This window comes from Poecile atricapillus, chromosome 5 (assembly GCF_030490865.1).
Source record: "Poecile atricapillus isolate bPoeAtr1 chromosome 5, bPoeAtr1.hap1, whole genome shotgun sequence".
Lineage (NCBI taxonomy): Eukaryota > Metazoa > Chordata > Aves > Passeriformes > Paridae > Poecile > Poecile atricapillus.
This window is the reverse complement of record NC_081253.1, coordinates 5,068,222-5,087,299: the sequence shown is the minus strand read 5'-3', so window position 1 is coordinate 5,087,299 and position 19,078 is coordinate 5,068,222. Positions and strand designations below refer to the sequence as shown.

At 36.5% G+C, this 19,078-nt stretch overlaps 1 protein-coding gene across 1 annotated transcript in view; it reads right to left on the bottom strand.

Moving 5' to 3' along the window:
• The window catches only part of LRP1B (LDL receptor related protein 1B), a 473,299-nt gene that overhangs the window by 59,236 nt on the left and 394,985 nt on the right, over nucleotides 1-19,078 (bottom strand). The window contains exons 63-70 of the mRNA XM_058839737.1: nucleotides 18,756-18,944; nucleotides 17,857-18,005; nucleotides 14,940-15,033; nucleotides 13,745-13,861; nucleotides 13,457-13,576; nucleotides 11,072-11,191; nucleotides 5,416-5,532; nucleotides 557-663 (exon numbers count right to left, since the gene is read on the bottom strand). Coding sequence (XP_058695720.1) covers nucleotides 557-663; nucleotides 5,416-5,532; nucleotides 11,072-11,191; nucleotides 13,457-13,576; nucleotides 13,745-13,861; nucleotides 14,940-15,033; nucleotides 17,857-18,005; nucleotides 18,756-18,944 — 1,013 coding nt within the window. The remainder of the gene's footprint in view (nucleotides 1-556; nucleotides 664-5,415; nucleotides 5,533-11,071; nucleotides 11,192-13,456; nucleotides 13,577-13,744; nucleotides 13,862-14,939; nucleotides 15,034-17,856; nucleotides 18,006-18,755; nucleotides 18,945-19,078) is intronic.

The window sequence follows — 19,078 nt, the reverse complement described above, 5'->3', positions numbered from 1 at the left end:
ATGCTATGGAATATGCAATAATTAGAGTCTTGTGAAATGAAATATATCTGTGGATATGATTAAAAATGGTGGCTTACACCCTCCAAATAGCTGGGAAACACCTGAGGTCTCATATTGACAGGAAAGGAGAAGGAAAAAAAGGAAATAAAAGAGAACAGGAAACCAGCAAAGCTCACCCAGTGAGCTTCTGATACACAACAAACAGTCTTTATTGTTCTCTCAAAAAAATCTCTCAAACCAAACCAGTGCTACGTGTAAAAAGGATGGTTTCCCAACCAGGACACAAACAATTTCCAGGATGGGAAGAGGTTGAGATCATTGCTGGGACAAGAAGATGTAGGATACTCTTAAACTTGATTTATTTGCATGTCCTCCTTTTAGAATAATTACATCAAGAAGTTTGGTTTCAATTTAGTAATGATATTTGCATACATGGATTCATGTGCAGAGTTCCCACTGCTGTCTTTGAGGAAATTTCTCTGCAGAAATCCATTCTCCAAAAATATAAAACAAAATAAAATTCTCTGAAGAAATGCTTTTTCTGGAAGATGCCTACCTCATCTGAACCATCTGCACAGTCATAGTCTCCATCACACCAGAATCTTGCTGAAACACAGTCTCCATTTGCACACAGAAAGTCTTTCAAAGTGCATGTTTGAGGCTCTGAAGAAAGAAAAGAAACAACCCTAGGTTTATTAGAATTTCCTTTAAATATTTTACATGCATCCCCCCCCCCCCCATCAATCAATGAATCTGAAAAACTCAAAACTATTAGCTTGCAAATGATAAGGAGTGGTTTTCTGTGGGATTTCATTCCACAACATCTTCTAACTAAATTTCATTTACATATGGGAAGATAGTAATGAAAATACTTCCATTACTTTCATACATTTCAGTTCAATCAAACTGCTTTGCAAAAATAACATGATGTTGAGTATATATATTTCATGAATTTCAACACATGTATGTCACTACAGTGTTTGTGAGAGGTGTACCAGAGACCAGAAATCCATTTGGCATGTAATACAATGTAATTAGAACTAGGCAGTTTTCTGACTTTCCATCACACAGTAGCACATCATTTATCACATACCTTTTATTTAGTGTGTGTGTGTGTCTAGTCAGCTTCCCCTGCGCTCAGCACTCAGGGGAATGGCAAATGGAACACAAAAGTTCAGCGTTTCAAATAAAAATAAATACTGCTGAGACAGAAACAGTGGCAAGGGGGACTTCTGTGGAAGATTCCCACAGGAGAACAACATGTGCTTTCCTCCTGTAATGAGGACCACTACAAAAGGCATTTTCTGGATGCTGGAGCATGAGACCAAACAAAGGTAGAGAGTTTTTGGGGATTTAGGAGAAGTTAAGCAAGACTCTATATGCAATTTAGATCCCAGTCTGCACAGGGCTTGGGGGAAAAAAGGACTTAAAAGGCAAACAAGGATTATTTGTGGGATTATTTCTACCACAGTACAATGCATTATGTAAATAATGTAAAATCAAGCATAAGGATTAATTAGCAAAAATTTCAGCAGAGAGATGGGAAACAGCAAACTACAGTGATTAAACCAAAGGAAAAAGGGTGAAAAAAATCCCAGGGGAGAGAAAGAGCAGACAGCAACAATGGACAGTAGGAATGGACAGCAATAAATTGAGTAATGCTGAAGGGCCCTTTGGTGAGTTAAGGAAGGTGAAAGCATGAATGCTTTTGTAAAATGTACCACAATAATAAAGAAAAACACAAAATCACAGACCTCAAACTGAGAAAATTTTGGTAAATACCAGCATGAGAATACACCAGACATAGGTTTTATTAATATAACATAAACTGGACTTCAGGTGTTTTGTTTCTTGGGGTTTTTTCCCCGCCCAAGATTTACAAAAATCAAAAACTGTTCAAGGAAAGGAGTAGTTTTAATCAACTTTTCCACTGCTTTTTTTCCACTCTTTACTTCATAAAAAGACTCTAAATGATTCAGTTTGAATTTTTTTTAAGATGTCATTTTTCAGGTAGGCACAAATTCTAATTCTGAGGTTGTAGGGAAGTAATTTTAAAAGCAAAACTACAGCAATTACATCAGTTCTCCAGAAATGTTATATTTCAGCAAATCAAAAGTTGGCATTTATGTGAACTCAGATTATATGCACACTACCTCAATGTTTTTTCAAAGTGTAAGCTTTAGCAAATCCCTGACATTTGATTCTTTTTGTTTTCAGCAGGCCAAGAAGGAGATTTTAATGATATGATAAAATATATAAAGAAAATAATTTGTTGGAAAAATAATTCACGAGAAAAAAAAAAAAATAAAAATTCATGTTTCTATATTGATTGGAAAAATACAAGCAAATACTTTTTGCTATACTGCTAATAAATTATTTATAAGCAGAGATTTGATACTGGAAAAGTCTACACAAAGAGCTAAGTACTCAATTCTCTGCTTGCAAGAAATATTTCTCCTACTGCTGGGATCCAGCTCTGTGATTTACATATGAACACAGAAAAGTACTTATTCATCAGTGCTCAGATTGTTAGAAGGGAATAAGTAATAATACAAAGCAGAATTAAAGGAATAATCATTAATAGACCTCTGTATAACCCATGAAGGACAGCATTTTTTAGCTTCTGCTTTACCAAAACACTGAGACTCCTTCCCAAGGAAAGAATTTGGGATACAAATTTTCTCCAGGACAAAATTAACTAATTTGTTTTCTTGGCAACTTGTAGAAGCAACAAAAGAGCATTTGGAAGAACTTGTAGCAACATGAATATTTTTACACTCATTGAATTCATGTCTTGCTACAACATTATTATGTTTGCTTTGCTTCAGTGTTTACAATACCTTATATTTTCTTTCATCACGTAACATTTAAAAAAACAAACTACTGGTGCCTTATTTTTAGCTGGAATAAGATAAGTTAGACAGAATCAGATTCATTCCTATGGAATTTTCCTTTTTTGGAGGAAATTTTAATTTTTCATGAAAGAGGAAACACTATTTTTGCAGTAATTTGTTTTTAAAAATTCAGATGATCTCTGAAAGCAAATTCTCCCTCCAGACAGATATTACCTCAGAAGAGTTAACAACATATCCTACATTTCTTATTGAGGACTCATTATGTACCAATATCCATGCTAAAAACTCTTATTTCACAGTGTCCAAATATAGTTAAAAAACAACAGACTGTAAGACAAATACAGCTAAATAAAGAAGACTTGATGGGCACAATGATTTGCATGACAACACTAATAATTTTTCTAACCCAAACAGGTTGTTATTTTTAACATGCATTGTTTCACTTATGATATGACCAGAAGAGTGAATTTCTTGCAGGTGAAGGAAATATACAGAAAAGTGTAAATTCTTGAGCTGAATTTCTATAATTCAGTGAATTCATTCTGCATTCTTGAGAAACAACTCATTTTCTGATATAGTTCTCTGACAGCCCTTTGTATATTATATTCATGGATGCCACGAACAATTTATCTCACTGTGCAATGTAACATATTTTGTCAAATGCTTTTGAAGTTCTAATTTCATATATATCTCTTTCATTACACTTTATTCTGTAAGTGGCTTGATGGTCTATAAAAATTTTATACACCAGTTTCAAACAGCTGAATTGTATTATGTACTGTCCCAGTGCTTCCAAGAGTTTGGATTTTAAAACTGTACCAGCCTACTGTGTTTAATTTAAACAGTAGAATCTAGAGTTAGAATTTAAGTATGCATTTGATAAGCAACTAGCACCCTTTAGTTTAATTCACCTTCATATCTGGGTGCTCTGAACTCACTAATTCTGTCCATTGCAATTAATTAGAAATTAATTTTTATCTTTATCTTGGAGTCTACAGAGCAACCAAGAACTGAATGAATAACTTAACTATTGATATGAGCACAAAGTTGGTTAACTTCATAATTTTTTTATTTTTTTAACTTCAGATTATTTCTTTCACTGTTTTTAACTTTCTAATATCACTTTGTAGTATGATGATCTGAAATTTTAAAGGGAATTATTACTGCTGGGTCACACAAAGGGCTAATTCCAAATGTGATACTCAACACTTATTTTGCAAACAGTAATAATATTTTGTGGAAGTTTTTGTTTTGGTTGTTTTTTTTCCAAACTTTCAACAGACTGCCCAGTGCTGTAGATTAACACCACCACAGCAAAACTATGATTCTCTATTTGATTTCTACATGAGAATAAAAGAACATAAAATAATTTCTTGCTACTTGCAATACAGAAAACTGACACTAATAATAAATTCCCAAGTAAAATCTCCCACAAAAGCTAAGAAAGCCTTTGTGTGCCAAACCCCTGGGGTATAACAACAAAAGGCTCTGAGTGATTACTGAGCCACACGATATTTTCCCTTTTTTATGTAACACTTGCATATGAAAACCACAGCAGTACTGCTTGCAGCAATAAAACTCACAACAGTTTCAAGTGCAGGTAGTAATTACCAGGCAGACAAATCCACTTTAACCTCCCAAGCTGAATGAGACACTCTGTACCTAGAGACCACATCTTGAACTGGAGAAAGGGGCAGCAGCATGTTCTCTGCACTAGAATGCCTAATTTATTGAGCTTTCTACATCATCCCCATGAAGATACTAAATATTCACTCATGATACACAATCAGGAATGTGTATTCAATTATGAACCAAAAAAATATATTAACTTTGTGCATTTCTGAGTAAAAAGGTAAAAAAACACAGCAATTGTCAGGAGAAGGCACTGCAGAACTATTTAAGGAATGTCCTTCTTGAAATATTTTATAAAGACCATAATTACTAGATAAAAATATTACAAATTTTTCATTTCTTCCTGACAGCCAGATGGAAATTAACTCCCTGAAAGTGTTATTACAGAAATGTATTAGGCCTTCAGGTTCCTCATAGGTAGGAGAGAACTGGGTAACTGAACTGCTTTGAATGACCACATCACCTCTCAATGCAATTAAATACTATAGAAATTGACTTCTCAATATGAAACAAGGCAAATCATCTCAAGAATGCAATGAAAATAATGAGAAGGTAGTGTTTGATCAAAATTCCTGGTTAACAAATGCTTAACACTTTACCTCTGAACAGTGTTTATGATTCTTTTTCAAAGATAAGAAATCTGATATGTAACAAACTGATAAACTAATTGTGATATTTATTTTTAATTCACCAGGTTAATGAGCAATTGGAGGTCTTTTTGAAGTATTTTTTCATAGCTGATTCAGCTCTTTATAAGAGTGAACGGAATTGGAGAATTACAGCAAGGGACATTTGCTGTAATTTGATTTTCAGCAGGTCAGAGGTTGTTGAATGAATATACATGTGTGTTTTATCAAAATTCAAAAGTTTCCCCTTGCATGTTGCTAACCTGACTGTTCTAACATGGACTAAGGTAAAAGTTACTTACTACAGTTCTCTTCATCAGAATTATCTCCACAATCATTCTGGCTGTCACATCTCCAGTGATCTGGAATGCAGTTGTTGTTTTTACACTGGAACTCATGAGGTCCACAAGTTTTTTTATCTGTAATTAAGGTGAATAATATTTACAGTGTTGCAAACAAAGAACCAAAATGGGAGAGACTCCCACTAAATACATGATAATGTTACTGGATACATTTAAGGATGAGCAACCATAATGTGTAAAGTGTTACTTTCAAGAATAATTTATTTCTCATAATATTCTGTAAGCTTCTATTTATACATTCACACCTTAATCTTAAATTTGATTAAATTAAAATATGCAGTGTATAAACTGTCCTATAAAGTAAAAAAATATAAAATTCAGAGGGAGTCACAAGAGAGGGTATTAGTGCACTCAATGAATCTCAATGACTGAATTAACTTTTCCTTGAATTTACCAGTAAGATTGCTCTAAAAAGGATCAGATCACAGTAAACCACTAGAATATTGATTTGAAAAATGTACAAAGTATGTATTTCTCAAAAGTTATATTTACACAACAATTTAGGACAGAAAATTTTGCACTTTTTCTTTAATTTTTACCTACTGATGGACTGGATTGGATGCTACTCACATGAGGTAAAGCATTACAAAGCCTATAGTGCTACACTGAGGGAAATTTCCTTCATTTTGTATATTTTCAATGAGCTTTTCTATTTACAGGGGAGCATTGGAAGCAAAGCCTCTTAGAGATACATGAACACCCTGATCTCCTCCAGCAGGAAGGAGCTGCCTCTGTGCTTTCTGTGAGCAATTCTTGAATAATTCGTTCAGCTTCTAAGGACTGAGATGAAGTAAATTAAAAAGTTATCAGTGACATTTTTGTTTGGGGGGAAAAGAAAAGGTTTGCTTTGTAAAAGCCTTGATGACATATTTAAAATTACATGTCACTGTGATATTGCACTAGAAAATGTTTAAATTTCCGTTAGGCAAAGTCATAACATGTCAGAGCAGCTTCACTCTGCTCTCATGGCAACTCGAGGGCTGCTGCTGACTGACAGACACAGCAGCTTCAATCAACCCAATTCCTCTGCTGCTGAACCACAAATTCAAGGTGCTAATTTGAAGCTATGGGCCAAACTGCTGCATTTTCCCTGCTGTTTTAGGTGTGGCTCTGGAACTAGACTGATAAAAACACATTTGAGTATCAAGACTGGTGTTGCAGCTCAGTTGTGTGAGCTCAAAAATCTGGTCACTGCAATTCTACCTTTTGTGTTTGTTCCTTATTCTCTGCCAATGTCACAACTGCAAGAAGTTTTCTCCCAAAGTATGTTTATTTTTTTTTTTCCCATTATATTTTTCAATATTACAGTCTATGGTACTTTGATCATGCTATTTCAAATAGTTGCACTGGCAAACAATTAAAAATATTTAGCATTACAAAACATAAAAATATTCCTCCCAAACTTATGGTGCTTGAATTTTCATTCTGTAGCTCTGCAAAGGATAAAGTTCCAAACCTGAAATCCATTCTTATGTTTATTAAAATACTTCTAGCAAAGTCTGCAACCTCCCACTAGAGTATTTGCCCACAAAATGAGCTGCAACACTAATGACAGATAACATCACAGCAACACATAAATATTCTATTTATCCTTCCACATTCAGAGAAATACCAAGATCTAATCAGTAAGACACAGAAGCCTGAGATGACACCCATTCATTTCAGTTACCTAAACATGCAAGATACCTTTGCTTACTCTTCATAAAGAATTATTTAGTTCTCAAGCATGCAAAATCAATTTTGTAGCATTTCCTTTTCTATACATGTGAAGAAAACCTAGCTGTTTCTTTTAAATTTATCCAACCTTAACCTCTGGTTTCTACTTGAATGCTAATCTTTCTCTTCTTATTCTATTCCTGCCAAACATAAAGGAATATAGATTTTTTTTTTTAATACAAAATATTTTGCATATTTGTAAGGCTTTCCCTTCTTCACAAATCTGAAAACATTTTTCCTCTGGGTTGAATGATCTTGTGTAGCAGCTTATGGGTGACAATGTCTTACAAACCAGATTTGCTTGTCTTGTATTTCTTTCCTCACATTAATGAGAACTGAGGAAAACACTGGGATACCAGAGATAGGATACAACAAAGAGGAAAATTTGGGAGGGGTGTGTAACAATTATGTGATCTTTGAGAATGATGGATTCATTCACCTCCAAGGAAACAGTGCAAGACTTTATTTATTTGGAATTGTGGAACCATGAAAAGCACATAGGGGCCCACGCACATTTTGTCATCTCTGCCTTCAAAACTAAATTTCTTTCTCATTTTTCTCAAAATGAGACCACCTTAAAGTATGAAAATTCAGGTAGAAACGGTGCAAAGGCAAAGGAGCAAACACTGATGACTCCATTTTTATATTTCTCTCTTTAAACTGTCATTCTGAGATTCACTGTCCTGCTGTAACAGGCACAGCCCTTCCCTGGAAATTTGTGTGACCACCTGAGGTAGCTGCTGGTGGATTGGGTTCACTTTCTTTGTGCATACTGAACTAGGATTTTATTTTAGAAATACTTCTAAATGGACATCAGGAAAACAGGATGAAGGTTTAAATGGGGAAACAAAACAAGGCAAAAGAGCCCATATGCACCCTAAAAGCATCTTGATTCAAATATCAATCCCTGTGAATGTAACCACTAATTGTATGCATTGTTCATCTTTGGGGATTTTAAATCCATATATTTTCATTTGTGTCTGTGTGTGTCTGAGCGGGATAAAATCCAAAACTAAAAGGAATTTGGTTTTAGATCCTGGATCAGCTGGCTGTCCTTGAGCTTGGCAGGCTGATAACCATGCTGGATACAGGAAGTTAGAAGCCTGCTGAAGGAAGTTTAAGTTTATATAATACATCTTTCAAGTGTCTCAAAATATTATCATCAGGAAAAAAAAACTGTTTGATTACTCTCACAGCTAAAAATAAAATTAATATTAAAAAAAGTGAGAAGGCAGAAGGCAGTCATGCCAATGTTGACACCAGGAAAATAAAGACCTGAAACACACATGACTTTTAAAGAACATTATAAAATCACTTTCCAAGACCACACACAGCTTTCTTCAGATTCTAGCTCAAACTGGTCCATTTTGATGTAAAGTATCAAAGTTGAGAGCAAGGATTAGTATAATCTAATGGCTTTTTTAAATTGCCTGGACAGTTAAAACCAATTAATTCCACCGGCTATTCTGTGAGAAACACCAGACACTCCTAAAGAAACACACATTTCCTGATTCTACCTCAACTGTCTGAGCTGGAAAGAAACCAAAGATAACTAAATACATTCACACTAGCAAATAGTGTAATATCTCCAATAACACACAGCAGCAGAAGTTGACTAAGCAAAATACATATGGCCATGCAGCACTCAAGCAGAAAGAGATTATTTTACACAAGTTGTGCATTGCAGACGTTTTAGAAATGAACTCCAAACAATAACAAATTAGTGTTACATCAACATATGTAGATCCTTTTTATACTCAGCCTGCAGCTTTAGAGTTTAATTCTATCAAACTTTGTCCATAAAAATAACAATCTTTTACTTGAAAAAAAATGCAGAAGACTAAATTCTGTTGAAGCTACTACCACTGTAAGGTCATTTAACCATATTTCAAGTACTAAAAATATGGAAAACTTCAGAATGTGATTAAACACACCCTGTTCTTGTCAAGGCTTAGCTGTTCTATGTGTACTCAGTGTTTGGCACAGAAATTGTGACTATGGATAAATTATTCTGTCTCCTCCAACACAAAAACCAAGAGCAGTGAATGCAGCCAGGAGGTTAAAAATAAAGATGTGGGTGTTTTTTCAGGGAAGTGTGTGGTTAAGCTGTGGAACAGCTCGATGCAGCATGTTGTGAAAACTTTACAAAGGTGAAAAGAGAGTGAAGCCTATGATGAATTATTGTATGCAGAGACATATTTGACTGAAAATATCTCTGATTCTCAAATTGTTAGAGGATGGAAAGGTGTCCCAGGGAAGTTTCAGTCCAGGCCTGCTTTGCTCACATATTCCTCCCTAGACACTCACTGCCAGAGACAGAAGTCACGAGTCTCAGATATAAGCCAACACCTCCAGCTGTATATGTTGTGATTTAAAAAACCTGTTGAGCTTGGGATTGCACACACTGCTTCTCTATGCTTTTTAGTCATTTGTGTGATTTTTATTCTGTGTATTGTAAAATGATGGCTCAGAGTGAAGTACCTATTTTATACACAATTTTTCTTATCTACTGTCAGTTTTATTTCCTTTTCTCTTTCTAAATTTAAAAATAAAAAGGTGACTTGAGGATATTACTAGATGAATCATTTTATGACCATTTGTGCCACATCAGTTGGGGGTGCACAGGTTGGCCAAAATGCGAATCCACAGTTTGGAAGCTTGGAATGCTGTCCCAATTGGAAAGCCACAGCATTTTGGAGAGCCAGGTGATGTGGAATGGTGGAGGAAAAAGTAGCTGTCACAGATCAGAAAGCGAGCAGTGCAGGGCCGCTTCAATAACAGCCCTGAAGTGGATATGAGGCTTGATCTCCTTTGCATTCACTGCTTCTTCAAGACAAATGAATCTGTGGACTGTAAACTTCTCAGCAGTTGACAGGAGTAATTATTTTCCCCATCTTGGCAATTCAAACGATGGTCTTGGATTTTCAGTGTTGAGAAAGTTCATTTTCCGAGGCATATTTACCACCTTCAGCATTTTTATATATGCTCATGTGTCAACTATTTGAAACACATCCATGGAAAAACAGCTCAGTGCTTTGTCCTTGACTGTAGCCTGTAGTTTTGTTACTCGGTTGTCCCAGAGATAAACCTGTCCAGACACAGGTGTTTCATCAAACCATTCACTGAGGCATGGATGAATAATGGTGAGAGCTTTAAATGTTCCATATTTGCCTTGTTCTCTTCCACCTCAGAACATTTTTCTGTGTTTTCCTTTATAGACCAGTGTTGAAAGTTTCACGAGTTCTGCACATGGTTAGCGTGTGTCTTGCTTTGACACCCACCTTCAGGGATTTTCCAGCAGTACTGATCCACTTACTCTGCCTCTGATTGTCTGTAATCCATTTCCCAGGCAGAATACTGATATTTATTATTTTCTCTAATTACAACAACAAGATCTGACTCATAGCTCCCTGGAGCTCACAGAGAGAAGTTGGTCATGTCTAGTTAGAAACTGCTCTGAACCTTTCTGTACCGTCAGTCTTAACTACCAGGACTTGCAAATTATTGTATTTTCACTATTTATGAACTTCAGCAGCAATAAAGTTCAGACTGAACTGACAGAAACTGGATAACACTGTGAGAAAAATAAAGAATGTCACCGTATCCTATGACAGCCACCACATTCTGTGCCACTTCTATGATTCTAAATGCAAAATGAGAGCCTCATTTGCAGCTCCTGCCAATAAAGAAGTGTTACAATAGGAATTTTATGAGCCACTCATAAAAAGATTGCCATTCAGTAAGAACTGGATGAGCCAGAGACGTTCCAGATAGGTATTATCAAACACTGAAAGAGGATATAAAAAGTAGGATGATTATTTCCTTTTGCTAAAAATATATCAAGCCACAGCAACAGATTCAGAACCAGTGGCATACTCACCACAGTTTGCTTCATCTGACCCATCTGCACAATCTGGGTCCTCATCACACACCCACAGCTTGGAAATGCAGTGCTTTGTTGTTTTACATTGGAAGTGGTCTGGAGAACAACTGTTTTCAGCTTTAAATAAAAGAGTTCCAGATCAAAATTAGAAATTTATGCTAATATTCAAAGTATGTGTTTTAAAGAAAAAAATATTAAGGATTGAAGAATCAGAAATTGGATATCTCTAGCAAAATTTATATAATATCTGTAAGAAAAAAGCATTCAGGTTTATACTCTTAATAGCTTTGTAATTTTCTTATATATAATTTTATATAAACATTAAAGTATAACAATATAATGAAGTGTCTATTGTGATTTTTTTCAACAGCAAAAGCCTGATAGAATTGAACCACTTTAGCAAAAATCAGATGAGTTTTTTTCCCTAACTTTCCAAAATGCCAGTTATAAATTCCGAGAGTCAGTTTATAGGAATAAGGCACCTCTGGATGCTTTGATCAAAAACAAAACCAGAATTATGCATGATTTCTGTGAAATTCTGTTCTCTCTTAAATGGGGTAAATGTTGAGAAAATTTTGACAAATATTTCACTTTGTCAGTTTAGAACAATTTTTGAATGAATCCTACAGCAAGAGAAAGATGCAAAGATGCAGCTGAGCTTTCAGCCCGTTCTTTAAGGGTGCTCTAAGTTAAAGCTTAACCCCATTAACCTTAGAACAGCCATTTAATAACAAAACAGATCCTCAGTGCACCCATGTGATTCTAGATGTTCTTTAGAGTTGAGTATATGTACTGCAAATAATTTTAGGCTGAATTGACCATAGGGAGAAAACAGAAAACCTTTGATAAGGTTATACCACATGAATGTCTGTCCCACCTTTACCTAAGGAATTCTGTAGTAGAAAGTTTTAAAAAACTTTCTTACCCCTGTTGAAAAGCAGTTTGCTCCCTGATACTAACATTGTTTCTTGGGTTTGGAAAGATAAAAAATTTAGGTTTGCTAAAAGTTGATTTCTTATTATTTCTTTCAGTGTCACATTTCCATAGACTTGGGTATGTTCCTAAGTGTACTACAACAAATAATTCTGCTCCTTGGCTGGGACACGTCACCAGGGGATTTCTCAGGGCTTTACAAGAAAGACCAGCACAATGACCTTCACTGAATATATGGAAAGCCTTTAGTATGAAATGTGACTTTGAAAAAGAGCTAAAAAAGAAAAGTCTTATGGATCCCAGACAGGTGACATCAGAGTGAGAGAATCTCACCTGTTACCTGTCTTGTGCCAGGAGCCCAAGTCAATATGAACTCACAGTCCCTGAGCTGTAGACTCTGCTGCTCTGATTTAACTTCTGCCAGCTACACCCCAAGGTTCTTGGGAACCTTCCACATCTCATGTACAGTTCTCTCCAAGGACAGAAAAATAATCTCCCTTATCTTTTGCAGGAGTTTACTTGATCCCTCTTAATCCATTTCTAAAGAAACTCAATGTGCAACCAACAAAAAAATGTTTTCTTCAAAACTTGTATTTACATCTCTCCCGAGCAGTTTGGAAGACAGCCATTGAACACAACCATCAACAAAGCCTTCTATCCTTAGCAACCCTCCTCCCCTTGGAGAAGGATTAGTTCTTTGCAGAAATGCAGCTCTTGCAAACCTTGAGAAAGCTGATCCAGAACAAGCAGCTCGGATCAGCAGCAGATCTGAGCGGTGAAATTAGTAAAAGGCAGAGCTACATTTCAAGGCAGCCCCATCATCTTTGTTACAAAATGATCGAAGACACAAACTTATTCAACAAATTTCCATCATAAATCTGAAAATGTTTTCTCCACTTGTATCTAAGAAATGTAAAGTGAAAATAGATGTGTGAAAAGTTGCACTAAAAGCTGAGCAAATGGAAATCCAGTTACATATATATAAATTAATGAAATCCCCAGAGAAAGGGGAACAGAAAAAAAAATAATCAATGAAAGAAAAAGGATGTAGAAGGAGCTTTGGATCTACAGCTTTTCCAACAAAAGATTCTGAAAAACACCTTTTTCCATTGAAATGCATTGCTGCAAGGCATGGCAGATGAAAGCCCCAGGAAGATGAGTCATTTCTGAGGTGGTTAAGAGTCAAATACATGTTTCAACCTCAGTCCAAAACCCAATTAAATGCCTGAAATTGTTTCTACCCCTCTCTTCTTTGCAATGACTTTAAATTTGGAGTTAATAAACGGCATTTTAGTTTGCTCTTTTGTATATGAAACATTGCACACCAGTCCTGTGAATTAACTGTTTGCACATTCTCAAATTGTTGTAGATAGAGGACATTTACAGTGTTTTAGTCCAGTTCCCTGTTGCAAAACAGCTACAGAGCAAAATTTTCTAAGCATAACTTACGACAGTCTCTTTCATCTTCTTCATCACCACAGTCATCCTGACCATTGCATCTCAGGTTTATTGGGATACACTTCTGGTTTTTTGTGCACTTGAACTGCCCTGACAGACACACGTGTGTGTCTGTAAATGAAAAGAAAATAGAAATAACAAGTAAAAATGATCAAAATTGAAAAGATTAAAACTTCAAAGGCATATGAAGAAAAATGCTGTTTGTTGACAGAGTGTGAAACGTGGCATTTAAACCAGTTTGGCCTGTTTCTGAAGCCTGCAGTGTATCCAAGCACCTACCACAGTTAAGTTCATCAGAATTGTCCCCACAGTCGTTCTCTCCATCACAGATAAAGGCTGGAAGAGCACAAAGCCCAGTGCCACACTGGAAACGTCCTGGCTGACATCTGAATTCAGCTGGGAAAAGACAAAACTGCTTATGAATTCTACCAGAAGAATGGTTAACCTCTCACTATTGCTGTTCTTACCCCATGGACTAATCAAAAATACCTATAAACTTGTATGTCCTTCATAATCTCAATCTAAGTATATATGAGTAATTAAGAGGTACACATATGATTGCAAGACTAATTTCAAAGTCTGATATCTTTAATTTGTGCAGCTCCAGTTACAGTGCTAATGACACAGAGTGAAAAACCTCTGCAGGTTGAAGCTTACCAGAGGCTCAACAGGGACCTGCAATTCAGGATCTAAACCCTTGAGTTAAATTTTAAGGAAAATTAAAGATTTTAAGGAACTCCCTATCCCACTGTAATTCTATTTCCCAAGAAAGGCCTTACACTGCTCCTTCTCCAGCCACTGTCATTAGAAATAATGAGCAATTATGTACCTCTATAGTAATATTATATGTAAACATAGAGTAGCTTAAAATAAGAACTTATGCAGAATGACTGCATATGTTAGAATTTGCTTCAGAGGCCTCTGCAGCAGGAAAAGAGAACTAACTATAAAATTGTAGAAATAAGGGTGAGGGATTTCTATACAAAAAAAATCAAATTAACTGTTAATTAACCATAAGATTATAGAACACACAGAACTTTTTTTTCAAATAAGCTGAAGGGAGGAAAGCAAAGATCACAGGGAGAACATTGCTGTTGCTCAAAAAACTGCAGTAAGTAATAATGTGCATCTAAACTTTTATATTGCAACAAAACACCAGCAAATGAGATTAAAATCCCACTTTTTTATTACCCAGAAAAAAAAACCTCAAACAAATAAACCTGTCAGAATTTTGTATTTATGCAAAGAATTCCACAACCTCAGAGCACTGCTTCAAAATGAAAACCTTTCGCAAAAACATAACCGTGATGAAGAAAACGTTTGAAAGATGAAAAACATGTATGATTTTTTTCAAAGACCTTAAAAGACTCAGAGACATGAGTGTCCAAGAAATCCTTTTCCTAGACTTATAAAATGTTATGTTTGACTTGGACCCTGCTGGCACAGCTGGGCCCCGCAGCCAGCGCGCACTTACGGCACTCGGCGGGCTCGTCGGAGCCGTCCCCGCAGTCATCCACGGTGTCACACTTCCACCAGAACGGGATGCACTTGTCGGTTTTGCAACGGAACTGCAGAGAGGAAAGGCCAGCAGGAATAAAAGCTTTCATATTATCATTTATTTATTTATTTCTAGGCAATAATAATAATAATTATTAATTATAATAATAATAATAGCGCAGTTTATGAAAATCAGCTTCGCTGCTTGAGGCGTTGTTGCATTGATAACTTCTGGCTGTTAATTTTACAAAACTTGTATTTTAAATATCACGTTTCTTTTATTTGGAGATGTTTGGCACTGAGGCTGCCAAAGTGATAAAAATCACTGTAGTTTCAATGACTGTGTTATGCTGGTTTACAATGCCCCATCACAAACTGCTCATTGCATTTTGCTGCATTCTGTGATTTCATTCTTGAAGGTCTTATTCAAAGCAAGCACTTCAATTCTCAGTTTTTGTGGACTGTTGAAGCAGACAACATCATTTTTCCAAACAAACCCAAACACCCACAGTTACAAAAGTGAGCCTTAATGTGTGGTGTTGTGTACAGTATTGCTCACATTGTTTGAATTAAATGAACAAACCAAATGTAAAGCCTTCCAGACTTTCAAAAGGATAAAACAACTGTAGAAAAAACTGAAAAATCCTTTGAAAGAAGGCTGTGCATTTACTCTCTACTCAAGTGACTGTACCTTTGTTCTGACTGAAAGAGGAATGCAAACAAAACAAATGGTACAAATTGATGTAATTTTCTAGGGCTAAACCTAAAAACTGCGTACATCATGTCAGGAAGAAAAATCTGGGTAGATTATCAGTCAGCTTTTAAGAAATGTTGGTTTTCCTACCTGGTATCTCTATGAACACAGAAAAGAAGGAAACCAAAAGGTTTAGAAGGGCGAGACATTCCATTTTCTGTCGCTGGGCAGCTCTTTTTACACATTTAAAAAATCACTGTTTTGATTGTTCAGTAAAGCTGTATTTAAATGGTATATTAAATTTGGGGCCTTAGCTCAGTATATCTTTTCTGCCAAAAAAAAAATAGGGTTTCAAAGGCATTTATAGAACCTATTGTTTGATCTACACCATTCCTGTACCACCTTGAGGGACTTGCTGTGTCACAGGCTGGGTTGAAGGGCAGCTGTTCCTGCCCCACACAGATCTGCAGCTCAGAGGGGCTCAGCAGGAGGCTGCCAAAGGCAGGAGACAAACTCAGACAATTGTCATTCTTTGTCTTTTCTACGTGCTCTGCTCACCACAAGGGATTTCAGGCTGTCAAAACGGCATCAGAAAGTTATTTCCAGGAAATAGGTACTAACTCTTAGACGATGTTGTAAAAATACTGGCATTCCCTTCTAAACTGAGGACACAAAACCCTACAAAATCAGGGATCAGGGTCATATGGGTCTTAAATGGATGAAGTTTTGGTGGTTAAGAGTCTAATGGGATTTTTACTAAACAATTTCTCCCGCCAGATGAGCAGACACAGCATGGTCTGGAGAAGCAAGGTCAATTTATGGACCATCCAACTCCTTTCCATCAAAAGTAGCCTATGGTGGCTGTGCTGCTGAACATGATGACATTGCAGGAGCAGCTCTGATTTGACAGCATCATCTGAAAATCTTAAGGACAAATAAAATTTTGCTGCTAATCTCATCTGACACCATCAGACTGATGAGTTATCAAACAGGGAAGTTAGCAAACCTGGAAAAAAATTATGAATAACCAATGTCAACCTGTAATTTCCTGTCTGAAGTTGCCTCTTTTACATAATTCTGCTCTCCACAGTGGAATTCACAAGTGATAAAATATTGCTCCTAAAGTACCCAAGATGTGAAAATATTTTTTGAATTCATACTACCACTGAATTAATTCGACTGGAATGGAGCCATTCAGTCAACTGTTAGTATATAAATTCACTGTGAAATAAGCTTCTAGTATCACTTAAAGAAATTTTTTTCTAAAGTGTTTTTTTTTTTTTTAAGCCAAATTTGAAGTACTAAGTACAGGGGAAATTGGTAAGAAATTCTCCATTTTAAGTGATTTACGTCTTAAGTAAACAAAGAAAGGCAGTGGGCAGGTCTCTTAAATAAGATTATTATTTGAGTGAAATTGTACTTTTTTATTAAGATGGCCACTGCTCCCTAAAAATTAGGAGTAAAACTGTTTTCCTTAATGCTGGAAAACATTATCATGCACCATGATACAGAACATTGTAAGAGGTCATTAGGACACCTCTAATAAAAGGGAACTACTAGAAAATCAGACTACTAGAAGTATTTTAAAGTCCATATGTACTATAACAATCAACCAATTAATCGCCTGGTTAGAACAGTCCAAAGGCTTTTATCAAAGTGGTTCTCCTATAAGAAATTAGCATGTACTTACCTACCTTCTATTTTAAAAACCAATAAATGCTTATTTTAAGTAATAGGGAATACAGTTTAGTGTTTTAATTGATGATTATTTTTTTCCAAGTTACTTATGAGACTGTTTTTAACATAAGTCTATCATTTTCCAATTTTTCTAACTGGACCAAGCTTGTTTTCTTTTTTTAATGCAAAATTCATTCATGCATCCCAAATCACTGTTATACACACTTTGTATTTTGGTATTTCAGACAAATGTTTTTTCAAGGCAATTTTCACGGGTTCAGCAGCTGCATTTGTCCTGGTGAGTGGCAGGAACATTTGAAAGCAAACAAGTCCTGCGTTCTCTGGAGAAAAAAACCATCTGCAAGTCAGTTTCCCACTAAGAGCCTTGGATACGGAACGCCCTGAGCGCACGGCTGATACTAAAAGAGCTCTTTTAAAGCTGCCACGTTCCCTGGGAGCCAGCATTCCCTGTTTAAAGGCAGGAGAAGAGCAGCCCCACACAGTTCCCCAGTGTGTCCCGTACCTGGCTGGCGGTGCAGTTGGACAGGCAGGTCCTGTTGTCCGCGGCCAGGTAGAAGTTGGTGGGGCAGGCACACGAGTGCAGCTTGTCAGGGGCCAGCAGGCACAGGTGGCTGCAGCCCCCGTTGTTCAGCGTGCACACGTGTCTGGACACTGTGGACAGAACAGGGGAGGCACATCAGAGCCTCTTAACTCAGCACACTTCGGGGTATCTGCTTTATGGAGGAAGAAAATTGTGTTCTGTCTACTGTCTTTACAATGCAAAGTCTCAAATCAAAAACCCACGGAGGCAAGCTCTTCCTTTTGCCTTTAAGCTAGTCTTTGTTGTATGCAAAAATTAATTATTACCATAGCTGTAAGTTCAATACTGAGAGAGTGAGAGGAAGAAAAAAAGCTCATTTTTTTTCTTTAATAATGAGAGAAAAAATTAGCTTATCTAGGTCAATTGCCAAATAGAATTCAGTTACAATTAAAACACACAGATACCAGCAGATAAGACACAATCATATCACTCACATTCTCTGGCATCCCCTCAGTCCAGCAGTACTCTTCTCTGATATTAGCACTTTTCAAAGAACTGGGTTAAAAGTTTTCATAACACACTGTTCCCCTCTTAAAAAGTGGTAACTTGTACCATAATACAACTGAACAGTTCTGTACTTTCAGTCAGTATTTGGGTTAAATTTTAAGCACATAAATTATCTCTCTACTGACCAAGTTTTGTTAGACGTATTTAATACCGGATGCTCTTAAAACATTAATCAGGGATTTATCAAAAATGTTAATTTGAAAACTTCCACAATTTGAAACAGAACAGGAACACTCCTTGTGGATAAAGGAGCATGCAGTACCTCATCACGTGGCTGCTCAGTTAAATACATCAATGTGCAACAGAATAATTACCATCGGGCTGCCTGTAGGGATGATAGACCTGGATGTCTGTGATGGTGTGCCACGAGTTAATCAGGGACAGCCTGTCCGAGCCAGAGGTTTTGTGGGCACGGCTGAGGGATTTGGTTTTCCCGTCTGTCCAGTAGATGTAGTCTTCAAACAAGGTCAGTGCGATCACCCCTGGGATGTCTTGGTTAGGGACTGGAAGGAGAGATGCTCAGGTTAATGTTCTCCCTGGGGAAAATGCCGGTTAAGATATTCCCCACTGCACAGGCTGACAGAACAACCGCTCCAGAATGTCCTGAGGATAATTCTGGTGACAACTCACCAGCACC